This window comes from Haemaphysalis longicornis, unplaced genomic scaffold, assembly GCF_048455015.1.
Source record: "Haemaphysalis longicornis isolate Haplotype H1 unplaced genomic scaffold, Haemaphysalis longicornis Haplotype H1 scaffold_12, whole genome shotgun sequence".
NCBI classification, from domain to species: domain Eukaryota; kingdom Metazoa; phylum Arthropoda; class Arachnida; order Ixodida; family Ixodidae; genus Haemaphysalis; species Haemaphysalis longicornis.
Window position 1 is genome coordinate 91,300,582 of NW_027526225.1, and position 13,724 is coordinate 91,314,305.

Below are 13,724 nucleotides of genomic sequence, written 5' to 3' on the forward strand. Positions count from 1 at the left end.
CAAAAGCCCCTTTAACGTGAGGGCCCCTCCGCGTCTTTCTTCTCCCTATCTTCCTCCCTTAGTTCTTTCTTTTTTAACACGAAAGTGTTTTATTCCGGGATACACAGATTTCACTGACGTCATATCCGTCACGGAAATGACGCCAGTACAACGAATCCTGTAAAGGGCGCACCCCTGCCCGCATTGTCTTCTTGCAAGGAAGCAACCTTTAGTACTAAAGAGTACGTTTTACCTAGGGTTGTTCGTTTTTAGGTGTTGTATTTTAACACGAAAGTGTTTTATGCCGGGATACACCAAGATTTCACTGACGCCATATCCGTCACGGAAATGACGGCAGTACACCTTTGCCGAAGCGACCCGCCAGCAGGACGCCGCTCGCCAAGCACGTCCACAAGACCGCCGCCGGCCCGCAAATAATGTTCAGCTGTAGATGTCGCTGTACATTTCACCTTCGTGTTATACTGATTCCTACGACAGAGGAATAAACCACATTTTTTTTTCATTCATTCATCGTTTCAAAGGCTCGCAAAGTAAATATTTAACACGCCCGGCCGTGCCTGTCATATGGCCGATTGGAGGAAAATATTTTAGTGCCTTCAGGGTTCCCCCTGTTGTTCCTAACTACGTGGAGGAGTTTAAAACTGCAGCCTTGGTCAGTTAAGATGATCGGGCCTTCGGGAACCTATCGCAGCAGCATTACGGACACTCGCTTATCAGTGGCGCCCCACGCACCTTTTAGACTCGGCACATTTTTTACCTTTTTTTTATAGTCTGCCGTGTTCTGTAGCGGGACTAGAGTTGTGTGTCCATGAGCCAGTTCATGTACGGGTGCCGTCAAAAGTAATTGGAAAACGGCGTCGTAAACTCGTAAACTTACAGGAATTTCTTCCTCCGTAAACTGTCTGGCTGCATTTGTGGGTGTTTAGAGGAGTCCTACTTAATAGAAAAAGCTCTCTGTAAATCGGTAATGGTTGTCAGAAATCTTGTAAGACAAATATTTTGTGATATTCACAAAGTCTTGTTCCAGTTACTTATGGCGGCCCCTGTACGATTTATCTCGCGAATAAGCGCGTTGTGCCCAGCCCCGCTTTCGTTCTTGTTTTATAATTTTAGCAAATTGTTCTCCGCACGATCAGGACTGTTCTCCTATCTAGACTACTGGTCCCCTATATCATATTCTTTTCATGCTGCTTTACCTTTGCAATGCATCGTAAGGCACCGAGTGTTTGGCGCAAAAGTAGACCCTCGAAGCAGTAAGTTTCCCTTTAAACATGATCAGCTTTACTACAACACTATCAGTGGTTACTGAACTAGAGTGGGCAGACGCCTTCCGTGGGAATTCCCAATGAAATCGCTTTTTTTTTCTTTATATTTGCCCGCTGCCTTTTACAGGACGTATGCCGGGAACTCTGGTGTTTGGAAGGCTCTTGGGCAAGTCCAGCTCACCCGGCGCTAGATGGCACCACATGCGGCGAAGGAAAAGTACGTGTCTTTGCAGAAATGCAATTTGTTCTTCCGTCTATTTACAGCATTTACACAATTGTAACGCGCCCACGAATGCAACGCACAGATAAGTTTAGGCAGGAAAAGTCGAAAAAAAAAAACAATTTGACGCCGATTCTAGCACGGAGGTACATGACACTACATACCTGGCAGAAGACATTTTATTTCACGCACGCAACTGTAGCAGCAAAAAATCCTTGTTCTTCATAAATTTGCTTATCCAGCTTGGAAGTGTCCAGCTTGGAAGGGGAAACATTGAAGTGTTTGCAATTTCAAGTGCCTTGACCTTCTCAATTTTATACGTGACTGGCCGTTCATTCGTTTGCGGCTAATTCATGACTACCACCTGCAAGTCTTCAAGTTCTCAAAAAAAGTATGGGCTCAGGCCGGTGAAGCCTTGCAAGAAATTATGGCTCTGCTTTGTTCACACTCATGCCCACGGAGCGCCCAGTGTTCTGCTCGGAGATCATATTGGTACGTCTTCTGAGCTATAACGGCTGAAACAAAATGCTAAAACAGCTGGCAAGGTATATGAGAAATCGGTGCACCAAAATGTACTCACGTCTCCTTGGCAGTGTTGCTGGCCCGCTTGGGGTGTGCACGATTCCACCTAATCCCAACTCCCCCGTTCCAGTCCAACTGTGCCCTTCCACTCGCGGGCTTGCCCCCCTTTTTAAACACCCCGCGTTCTAAGCGACACTGCACGCTGCTCCCTTTCCTCTTCTCCCGCAAAGGAGGGACAGGGGGGCGCCGCCTCGCCGTGACTTATGGCACTGCGCTGTAAAAAAGAAGTAGAAGAAAGTGGTTGTTGGGTTCGGCGCTTGTTTTTGGTGCTGCGAGGAATTTTCAGGGCCACGTAGCAGCAAGGACTGTTCCGTGGTTCCCAATTGGCTGCAGTGGAGGCATAGTGGCGACGCTTTTCTGCCTAAGAGGTGGCTGCTTTGACTGGCTCTCGGCCTCTTCGTTGCCGTTCAGTCCGACGTGCGAAGGCACGGCCTTCGTGGGCACGGCCTCCTTTGATGTCGCGTAGCTTTCTGGCAAGCTAGTGCACGAGCTTGGAACGGTAGAGGGTTGAAGTGAAATGGTGCTGTTAAGACGGAACCAGCTGATTGTAGTAGAAAGAATTGCCTGGTATACGTTGTAAGGGCGACAAATGGCAGCCATATGTGCTACCCAACGGAACAATATCATACGTGATACGACTGATGCTATGTAGTGCACGGTAGGCACATGATCAAATGGAAACAAATTGAAATGGCAAATGATCCAAAACAAATGACTGAAAATGGCTATTAAAGCAACAGATGCTCAGACTGGATAAAACAAGCAAAGAATATTCTATAAACGGACGTTCCTAAAAGAGGCGTTCAATAAAGTGTCGGGGGCACTTGATCTGAGCGGCCGATAGGTAATAAAACCTGGTCCATCTAACTACTTGGGAAACAGTTTTAAAAGGTGATATTTCTGCCATTCCCTTAAAAAAGAACAATAGCGGAAATTTACATGTGTTTTCTGTTTGAAATGACATTCAATCACAGTTTAATTGTTGGGATGTCTGTGAAACGAGCAATGTTAGTGTTACTGCCGCGGTGATCTGACCGGTTGTAATATTGATAAGTTGAGCCCACTAATTTGGGTTACGGAAATCGGAAAAGGTTTTGGGTTGCATTATTACTGGCGGACAAAAAAAAAATGCGTGGCATCACTGTCTGAAAACACTCATATCCCACATACAAAAACGCATTTCTTGCGCCCATACACCAAGAGATAAGAAAAAAAGGGCCGACTGAAAAAAAAAAAGTTTCCGCCGTTTCAAATCAGGAACTTAAATAAAACGATTAGGTTTTAGATAAATGGTCGCATCAGCATACATAATAGTTCCTGGTTGGCTGTATAACTTTACAGAAGAGCAGAAATGTCAGTTTTAGCAGAAGCAACGCATTGACTTGTTATAATAGCGCAAATAGAGATAATTGGTTGAACGAGATTACAAAAAAATAAAAAGAAACAAAATATATAAAAGTGAACATACGAGATCAAAAATAGGCACCTTATGTATCCCCCCCTTCCCCCCCCCCCCCCCCCCCCCAAAGTGAAGACGCAAAAAAAAAGCCCAGAAAAGAACTACCGGTGCACGAAAAGAAAAATCACAAAAACGGACCCAGCACTTAACACCCAGCGTTTTGCGAAATGTGTTATTGGCTCAGTTAACACACTCAATCGTTATATTTAACGCAAATGGAAATAATGAGTCGAACAAAATAAGACGGAAAAATAAAAATATATATACAAGTAAACTTGCAAAATCCACCATATGTTTACCCCCGAACGACAACAATAAAAAACTCGTCAAAACAACGACGGAAACACGAATAAAAATTGTGAAAACTTACCGTAGAGTGCCGTGTATTTGCACAAAAGTGCGGAATTGGTGGATGCAACACATTTAATTGTTATAATAGCGTAGATAGCGATAATTATTCGCAGGCAAAGTAAAAAAACATGCATGCAAAAACCTTAAAAACCAAAATATACACGAACAGAACTAATGAAATCAAAATTTTTTACCTTATATGCCACCATCACGAAGCGACGACAAAATTAAAACGAGTCTTTTTGAGCTTATAAGCCGCCCTCACGAACCGACGACAAGAATAACTAGAATAAACTAGATTGACGTCCCCCACCGTAACGAATGCGCGGGAATGGCGAGGGCACCCGCCGCGGTGGCTCAGTGGCTTAGGCGTTGCGCTGCTGAGCACGAGGTCGCGGGTTCGATTCCCGGCCGCGGCGGCCGCTTTTCTGATGGATGCGAAAAGCAAAAATGCCCGTGTGTACGAGATTTCCGCGCACGTTAACGATCCCCAGGTGGTCAAAATTAATCCGGAGCCCCCCACTACGGCGCGCCTCATCGCCTGCGTTGCGTCGGCGCTTTAAACCCTACAATCAATCAACAAGAATAAAACGAAACACGGATAAAAAATTATGAAAAGCACCATCCCCGCACTGCGCCTTGGGTCGGGAAAATCATGATGCACAATTGGCGAAGCTGAGGCCCTTGATCGCAATTTTAGTGCAAGCGTACATTTCTCCGGTTTCTCCAGGAATCCGGAATTTGAATGTATATCTAACTAACGTTTGGGTTTGGGCTTCTTTTACTGTCTTCATTTAAGCGCTGTTTCATTGTTTTATGGTTTGTATGTATTTTCAGTTTTGTTATGCTCATTAGCAAACTTCTGCAAAAAAAGTATACATTATTGGCGGAAAGAAACAAATGAAAACTTCAAAACAATAAGATAGCTCAACTTAATTTGCTACTCCAATCACGCTACCAAAAAAGCTCATCATGAATACAAGTGGCGTAAGAATCGTGTGCATTACTATACAATTCTCTGAATGTTTGCATATCCCTCAACATTTCAATAATAATCTATGCTGAGTGAAACATGAACAGGCTGCACTTCAATTATGGCGCTGCACATGAACTGTGCCAGCGGTGTCAAAATTGTGCTGAGCACCGTGAGCTGTCATCGGTCGAATACACCGTCCTTCTGCCGTCGTTCTTGGGATGCATATTATACTTAGTTGCCCTGACTTTCACACTTTATCTCCTTCAGCGCTCCACGGGAGACGATTCCGAGTGCACACGTAGTCGTTCTGCAGTAAGGATTTATTTATTTATTTATTTATTTATTTATTTATTTATTTATTTATTTATTTATTTATTTATTTATTTATTTATTTATTTATTTATTTATTTATTTATTTATTTATTTATTTATTTATTTATTTATTTATTTATTTATTTATTTATTTATTTATTTATTTATTTATTTATTTATTTATTTATTTATTTATTTATTTATTTATTTATTTATTTATTTATTTATTTATTTATTTATTTATTTATTTATTTATTTATTGATATCACTACAATCGCCCGAAGGGCATTATTGTAGGAGATACATAGAAGAATGTGTACAGTCCGAAAATGGACTCATCAATCTCACGCTAAGGCAACAAATATACAAGCATAAAATATAGACATTTATTAAAAGGTCACAGCCAAGAGTGTTGCTCTACAGCAAAGGAACGTCGAAGACAAAGGAAAAAAATTAAAAAGGAAAGAAGTTTGGAAAAGGCGAAGGAAGAGAAAAAAACGGGCATCGTATGAAACCAATCAAACGGGTAATAAAAATATTGTAATAAGCAGCACTGCGCAGTAGTAATAAAATATACAAAAAAAAAAACAAATAAAAACAGGAACAAATTCACGGCAATTGAAGTATTGCTGCGTTGTGTGTGTTACAACGTTATTTGCTACAATATCCCGTCACTAAAAGTTCTGTCCTGGCGAGTTTTTAAGATTTATTTTTGAAGAAGAAAGATAGAGAGAAGAAAGAAGAAATTCAAGGAGAAAAGGCAGTAAATAACAAACAATCCGCACACAGGAACAGAATGCAGTTTTACGCGCCCTGACTGCGCTTTCTTTTACCTCTCCCCTTCCTCCGTTTTCGGTTTTGCTCGGCAAGACAGAGGGGCTGCTCCGCTCACTAAAACTAGACTCACAAACTAAAACTAAAACTCAAAAACAAAACGTCGCCATTCTAGCCACCCTACCGTAGCCCTCCTTCCCCTTGACCGGAAGCCTTCCGCATCCAAACAAGTTCACAAAGGCCGCGCCCACCCGAGAGGCCCCCGCGGGGAGAGGGGCCAGCAGTTTCAACGGTGGTTCTGGCACGGGTAAAGTCGCACGCAGGGGAAAGGAAAGGGGGAAGTTCCCCGCGTGGCAAGTGACACGCGGGGGAATCGGCACAGTGGTTTCGGAACGGGAGGATGACCCGCGGGGGGCGCGTGCTACACCCGGCCGCTTTGAAGCCGACTTTGGTTTCGAGTGCGATTGCAACGCGCACACAAATTTGAAGGCTACTTACGCATTAGAATGGAATACAGTATCTTGCCATAACTCACGCTAGAGGCCAGGGACGCGCGCTCGTGCCACAAAACGTGCACACACACAAAGTTTCCGGCCGCAATTAACTTGCTACAGAAACTTTGTCTACAGCGGAAGATGGCCTGAAAAATTTTTTTTTGTTGTATGCACCGTCCAGGAATATTGTTTCTCGTGGAACAAGGCAGCTATTTTACAACGGCGAGGTGGTCGTTTAAATATGTCTAATTAGCTTTTGGGGCTCATGTGTTGGGACTAGAGAAGGAAAAGGGCGAGATTTTTTCTGGAATTTGCACGAATTTTTTACCTTTTCTGCGGAAATTAAAGTATAATGGAGAGCGGTCAACCAATTTCTATCGAGAAACACGCCAAAGGTGTTCGGGCGTTTACTTGTGCATCTGTAGTGGTGTGTCAGTGGAATCGTATTTCCCATAGCTTCGTATGGACCAAAACAGAGAAAAAGCAGACAACCAGAGAAAGACGAAACGGGCACAAGAACTATAGTGCCTGTTATGCCTTTCTGTGTTTGTATGCTATATTGCACCATACGAAACAATGAATAACAGACACCATGCCCAAGCCATGCACACGCCTTGCATCTCTCGAGCTGAATTATTCCTCACAGCCTGGGTCTGACACAAGCTGTTTATTTCTTTATTAATTAAACCAACTTGCTCAACATAGTGACAGAGAGGGCGATCATGAAGTGAGAAATAAGTTAAGTAAAAGCGTTCACCCACCTCCGTGCAGCACTGTCGCGAGGGTTCCTGCGTGGTGCGTCCGGCATCCCAAGGCTCCGGCCGCACTTCTACTAGAAGGACTCCCAGGACTACCACCACCACCACTGAAAGCACGAGAAGGACTCCTGGACGGAGCAGGGTCGACGAGCTCTTTCCCTTCTTCTGCGGCATCCAGAACCAGAGATGGTGTGACTGGTTTCGAGGCTAGCGCCCAAGTCACGCCTCGCTCGGACGTGTGCGGACGCGGCGAATCTGAGCCTCTTTGCCAAGGGCTTCTCGGCGAAACTGGGCGGGCTGCAGCCAAGCAAAATGGCACAGAGGCCAGTGGCGCCGTCGGTGCAACCAGGAAACTTAGTCTGACAGGGGTCTTTGACCTCCTTAGCTTTTTGGTCCCATTGTGCTCGCACCTTTGGCGTATATGATCACGCTCGGTTAAGCGTACCTGGGATGGCCTACCACGTCGCTCCTGACGTGCTACTGATAGCCTGACTTAGCTCCATTATCGATTCTTTCTTCTCACTTTATCTAACTTTTAACCCTCTTCTCTATATTTTCACTCCCCACATGCTGGGTTTTATGCAGGTGAGCTCCCTGCCGTGCTCAATAATATCTCCAGTGCACTTATTTTCCTTTTCCTATCACTCAGACGAGAACAACGTCGCTCGGGTCGATAGCCGCCGAGTTGGTTGGACTATAGAGAAAGTGATGGGCCTTGATCTTGCCCCGAGCGCTGTACGTTCCGGTTCAACGCCGGTCTACATTTAAAACGAAAGACGATGGGTCGGGGACCGTCTTAATGCGCATCTGGCAGCACGCGCAAAACTTCGATACCACCTCATCTTCTGGACGAAATGCACGAAGGCACCACGAACTGTGAACAAGAGGTTGATATCGCGCAGCTTGTATGTACGCGCGTTTTGGGGGCTGTATTTAACCGGAGCCGATACGGAACAACTAGCTCCCGCCGAGGCATTGCTGAAAGTCCGCACACTGTAGTAAAGAGGATAACCGGAGATCATGGACGTACGCGTAATTTTCACTTATGGTCACGTGGGGGCGGGGGGTGTAACGCTTAGGAAAGCCGAGTGAGGGGAACAAACTTGCAATCCAACAACAACAAGCAATCCAACAAAATGTCTGTAAACAGCTGAGGGAGACGTGGATGGCAAGCAAAATGAATAATCGCGATGACTGTTCCCTTGACGTTGTGCCGGAGCCACAGATGTACGTGAAAACACACAGGTCACGTTCATCTTTAAAAGCGAAAGCTCTATGAATCCAGGTGCAAACCAAGAGAATGCCTCGTTCCATCAATTTGACCTTCAAGTTCCGCCAAGGTCAAGCTAGCGTCATGTGCGCTTGCACAGTGAAAGCGTCGCTCGTTCGTTCCATGGTTCCGAGGAAGGTTTGCGGAGAGGGCGGCAGGGGGAAAGAATAAGAGCGCGTGCTATCAGAAAGTGATACAAGGAATCGCAGGCTGCATCCACGTTCAATGCGCGTTCGCGCTTAAAGCACCGACCGGGCCGAGCAGCGTCTGTGTTTTTAAGCGAAAGCTTTCTTAGTGGGACTGAGAACGTCCTGTCATAAAACTAATGCGTTTCCCCATAAACCAGTTGGTTCGACCGAAGAGCTCTGGTAAGATCTCTGGACTCACGGCGCGTGCGTGAAACCTGGCTTCCATTGTGTCAAAACGGTAAGTTGAAATCGTGAACAATTCGGTTCTAGATAAGGCAATACACGCATCGATTATGAAGAAGGAGTACAAGAGTATACCTTTATCTCATAAACCACATATCGGTATACATTTAGACCGTTTGTACATGCGTTTACTTAGTGCGCGAAAAATCGTTGCGTGGGTTCGTTTTTAGTTCGCGATTTGGGCTTTTGAAGGTTTGACGATCGATTGGACGCACTTTCAGCGAAGATTTTATGCACTTTTATCGAATGTTTTGAAACACATTTGACGCATTTTTGATGTTAGAAAGCTTTTTCGCGCTCCTTTCAACTTCCTTTAGGAAGGCATGGTAATTTTTTTTTTTTGCCTGTTCTGTTTTTGCCTGTTTTTTTTTTGCCTGTTTTTTGTGTGTTCACTGCGCACTTTCTGCATGAAAACCGAGCAATCGCTCGACAGATGTCGTTTAATTAGTTAACCCCGGTATTTTTTTTTTCTTAATCATCGCCTTGATTTAACCCTGCGCGCACAATGTTGTTTTTTCTTTTGTGTTTTTTTAAAGCCGCTATGAATATCTATTCTTATAAACTTGTAGAGGTAAAAGATTGTGATGAGGGCCTGCAAGAAAAGGCAAATCCGGGAGGCCAGAAGGAACGAGATTTAAGGTTAACCAGGAGATATATATTTCCGACCGGCGCCGTCAATGTTTCGATATGAGTACGTGTATCTCTGTCATCGTGGCAGGGTCATATGGTCATTCATACGTATACATGCATAGTGGTTCGGATGGGGCACAGAAGTTTGTTAAGTGTGTGATATTCGTAAATTTTAAACTCGGTATCATTTACACCAACTGGTTTAGAGGAGGCGAATGTGGAAAGGAAGTGAGCAGGAATGTGATGAAAAATTAAAATATGACAATGGCTTCACAAGTAGCTGTAAGTAGAACGATTTATCTTTTATCTGTAAGGGGACGTGCGTATGCACCATGGCGTCAGGGTTTTTTTAGCTCTGCTAGGAGGGGGGGGGGGGGGGGGCTCTCTTTTTTTTAATTTTCTAGGTCTTAGTGCTGTTAGGAGAACACTGCACACTCTGTTTTCGGAACGCACGGCGGACGGCGCGAAGCTCGGGTGATCTCCCACTAACAGCTATCGCTGTAAAGTTGCTCAGACGTATCGAAGGTAGTACCTATAGCTCGGCCAACTTTTTTTCTGGCAGAGAAGTTGTAGATACTTGTATATACGAAGCGTGGGGGAATTTAAACTTTCCCGGTTGCGCAAGAAGCCCGTCCATTCACTTTGATATGATGTGCCGTGTGAAGTGCCCGCGGCTTGATGACTCCATCGACTGAGTTTTGCTGGGAGTGATGCAACGCACCTGAAATTCACAGAAATCGTGTACTGGAAACGCCGAATGCACTACGTATTTTTATTCAACCAAAGCAAAGTGTTGTGAAAGAAAAGCTGCTAAGGTATCCTGCAGAAGGGGGGGGGGGGGTGCCGTGTAGCTTTGTCTAAGGCGAAATATGCTAACGTTACGAAGCAATCCAGATAGTTTTTTCACGTAGGTTGTAGTTCCTATGTCACCAAAATATTTTGTGTGTTGTTTTCGTTTATATTGTGTTACATCAATGGACAGTTGTCCCAAGTTGTTTGTGTATATTGTTTCTTATATTTTGCTTGTCCTGCTAGGTTGTTTGTTTTTGTTATTATTCCTACAGCAAATTGTTTGTTGTTATACCTGTGCCTTTTCCCCCCTGGAAAATGTACACCACAGGGTTTGTTGTATCTCGCGTTGCATAATTGATTATTGCACAGTGCAATGAACGTTGCTGGCCGCCTGCCAGTGCCGCGGAATTGTGCCCCAGATTGTGAAAATAAATTGTTGTTACTCTTGTTACTATTCAGTGTTCTCTTCCTCTGGTTAGACGACGCACAGGTCTACAGTGACAGTCCTTACCCGATAAACAAAACACGGTGCACTGGTAACAGAAAAAAATGTGCGCAGTTTGCCCTAGTGGTGAAGGCTGGAGTCAAAAGCGGAGCTTGGCCGCTCTTCCTGGTAAGCCGCTTCTTCTGCGGGTGTCCGGATTTTCTTCGGTCTTCGCATGGCAGCAGCAGGTACGCACGGAGTAGAGGAAGCGAGAGGTCTGTCGCCGCGCCGGCTGTTCCGAGCTTTTACTTACCTGTGGTGTAAAGGCTAAGCTCCACCCACACACTTGTCGTCCGTGGCTCAGAGAGAGTATACAGCGGAACGCACATGTGCCGCAGACTCCGCCCTACGCTCGTGGGGTGCGAGGAGGTTACGTGGCTTGGTGCCATAGCAGGTGGTTGGCAAGGAATCGCTCTTGCTAGGCCAAGTCATGTGACATGGCCATACGTGGTTTTGGTGGGAACATGTCGCGTGAATAGATTCACGCGATTTTGGCGGCAACATGTCACATAACTAGCTTCACGTGATGCTACGTGATTTCGGCGGAAACATTCACGTGACTAGGCTTACGTGATGTTACGTGATATTGTTGGGTACATGTCACGTGACTAGGCCTACGTAGTGTTACGTGATTTTGGTCATGTGATGTACGTGATGTTACGTGGTCATACAAGCGGTATCACCATTACGCGAGGGGGGCACAATTCAGTGTTGCGTGGTTTGGGTCTCCGGACTAGGTACCCGCCGTGGTGGTTCAGTGGCTAAGGCATTGTGTTGCTGAGCCCAAGGACGCGGGTTCGATTACCGGCCACCTCGGCCGCTATTCTGATGGAGGCGAAAAGCAAAAACGGCCGCATGTTAGAGATTTCGGCGCACGTTAAAGGTCCCCAGATGGTAAAATTTAATCCGGAGCCTTGCGTGCCTCATCGCCTGCGTAGAGTCGGTGCGTTAAACCTCACAATCAATCAATGAATGAAAAAATAACTAAATAAATGACTGGGTGTACGTGATATTACGTGATTTAGGTCACGTGACTAGGTTTATCTGGTGTGACGTCATTACGCAAGCGATATCTAAGCTATAGGCTTGGGTAGGCGCAGCTATAGCAAGTGGTTGCTGGGCAACGCGAGGCAGCGCACAGCTGGGCTGAGTTTTCTGGTAACGCTCCGCGGCGGAACTGAAGGCGTTCGCTGCAACCTTTATGTGAAATGTAGAGGGAAAGCCATACCGGCCGGAGAAACTCAAATGACATCGGCCTAATCCTAGGTTCCAATATCCAAGTGCAGAATGCTGGTTTGCTAAGCAAGGGCGCAAGAGCAGTGATAGTGAGAGGTAAAATTAGGCTAATTGTAGGAAGAGATAGGACGAAACTAGCTAACAGAAGGAAACCCCTGCAATCAGTGAGAGACGGGTCGCAGGAGTTTGCAACGCTCCAGGACAAATTTGCGGCCCTAACCGCTGAGTAAGAAAGCATAAACAGGTTCCCACGCAGACGCGTAGATGTGGGAACGCGAGAATCTAACCAAGCAGCTGGTAAGAATTATCTCAGAATACGAAGGAACTGACGGAAAGTTAAAGATTCAGGAACAAAAGAGTGCATCAAATTGGCGAAATTCTTAAAATTGAACAGAAGCTAGATCACCGACATTCGTGGCTTTATGGAAGAAGATGGCTGTTGGTACGGATATGTAGAACGTGTGCATGCAGAAAAGAAACTGGTAATACAACGAACAACATAGATGAGCTAATGAAACTATCTGAGAGGTTTATTTGTACTTCATCAACGGTCTCGACCTGAAAACGATACCTAGGACTATAGCTCGGCTCGCGGGGTTCCAGCAGTAACCAAAAAACGAGGTTGAAAACGCGCTGAAGGGAATAAATAGATGCAAAACTGCAAGTGATGACGGTATAATCGCGGATCTTCTCAAACTTTTTTTGGTGGCGATGTCGAACCAGGAAAGTTAGAAGAATTATTCTATTATTCTCAGAATTCCTCCGGACACTGAAGATGCCACTGGCCTGGAAAAATGACAACATAGTTCTAATTCACAAGAAGGGTGATGCGAGTTTAGGGATTATCGACCTATCAGCCTCATGCAAGCTGTTTACAAAGTTACTAATTAACCGAAAAAGTAACACCCTAGATTTCGAACAACCCAGGGAACCGGCTGGATTTAGAGAAGGATGCTTAACAATGGGTTAGCCTTTCCCCGGCAGTGATCGAAGCATTGAAGGAACATGGGCTCGTGGCCGGGTAGGAGAGGCGTACACAGAGCTCGTACGTGTACGACAACGCTGCACACCAAGAGTGCACTTCTCATGTTCATGTGGAGTAGCAAGCCAAGCTTGTTGCCGGGCTGACTTCTCTTCATCATTAAAGACATTTCTCCTCCTCCCCTCGTTGCCCCAGAACCAGTCTCACCGAAATCATTTACAGTGCGGCTGAAAGAATTCTTGATTGGTGGGAGAAGTAAGGGATTTGATGGCATGGTAATCATTTGAAGCTTGTGAGCTAGCGCTGTGTGTAATTAAGTCCCGCCGTGGAGGATGACATGCTGAAGTTGAGGCGGCCGGTCGACGAAACTTCGTTGCATGCAAGGCCCACCAGAGCTTAAAAAATATTTCGGTTCCTTGAAATTTGCGGATTTGTTCCGCGATGGGACAAGGCCTCACCACCACGTACCTTCGTCGTTGGATTAGAGATGAGAGCCTTCGATCTTGTTCGAACCTCCCACGACAAATATCTTTCAGGCGAAAGTGTGCGCTACCTAAATAATATTGAGAAAAGCGAGGGTTTCCTCCTTCAAAAAAAAAAAGGGGGTACCCCCCCCCCACCCCCCCTCCCTCCTTTAGGTGCGTTTGATCAGGAGTGATTGCAACCTGCGCATGCGTTACCAGGTCGGACACCACTACGTCTGGAGGT

General features: G+C 45.4%; 1 protein-coding gene across 2 annotated transcripts in view; it reads left to right on the top strand.

Moving 5' to 3' along the window:
- Nucleotides 1–10,350, top strand: part of LOC144163008 (A disintegrin and metalloproteinase with thrombospondin motifs adt-2-like) — a 31,279-nt gene extending 20,929 nt beyond the window's left edge. For both annotated transcript variants that reach the window (XM_077693781.1, XM_077693782.1), the window contains exons 7-9: nucleotides 1–16; nucleotides 1,393–1,482; nucleotides 7,205–10,350. The exon at nucleotides 1–16 is cut by the window's left edge and continues 144 nt beyond it. In XM_077693781.1, the coding sequence (XP_077549907.1) occupies nucleotides 1–16; nucleotides 1,393–1,482; nucleotides 7,205–7,402 (304 nt within the window). In that variant the 3' untranslated portion in view covers nucleotides 7,403–10,350. The remainder of the gene's footprint in view (nucleotides 17–1,392; nucleotides 1,483–7,204) is intronic.
- The last annotated feature ends 3,374 nt before the right edge of the window (nucleotides 10,351–13,724 follow it).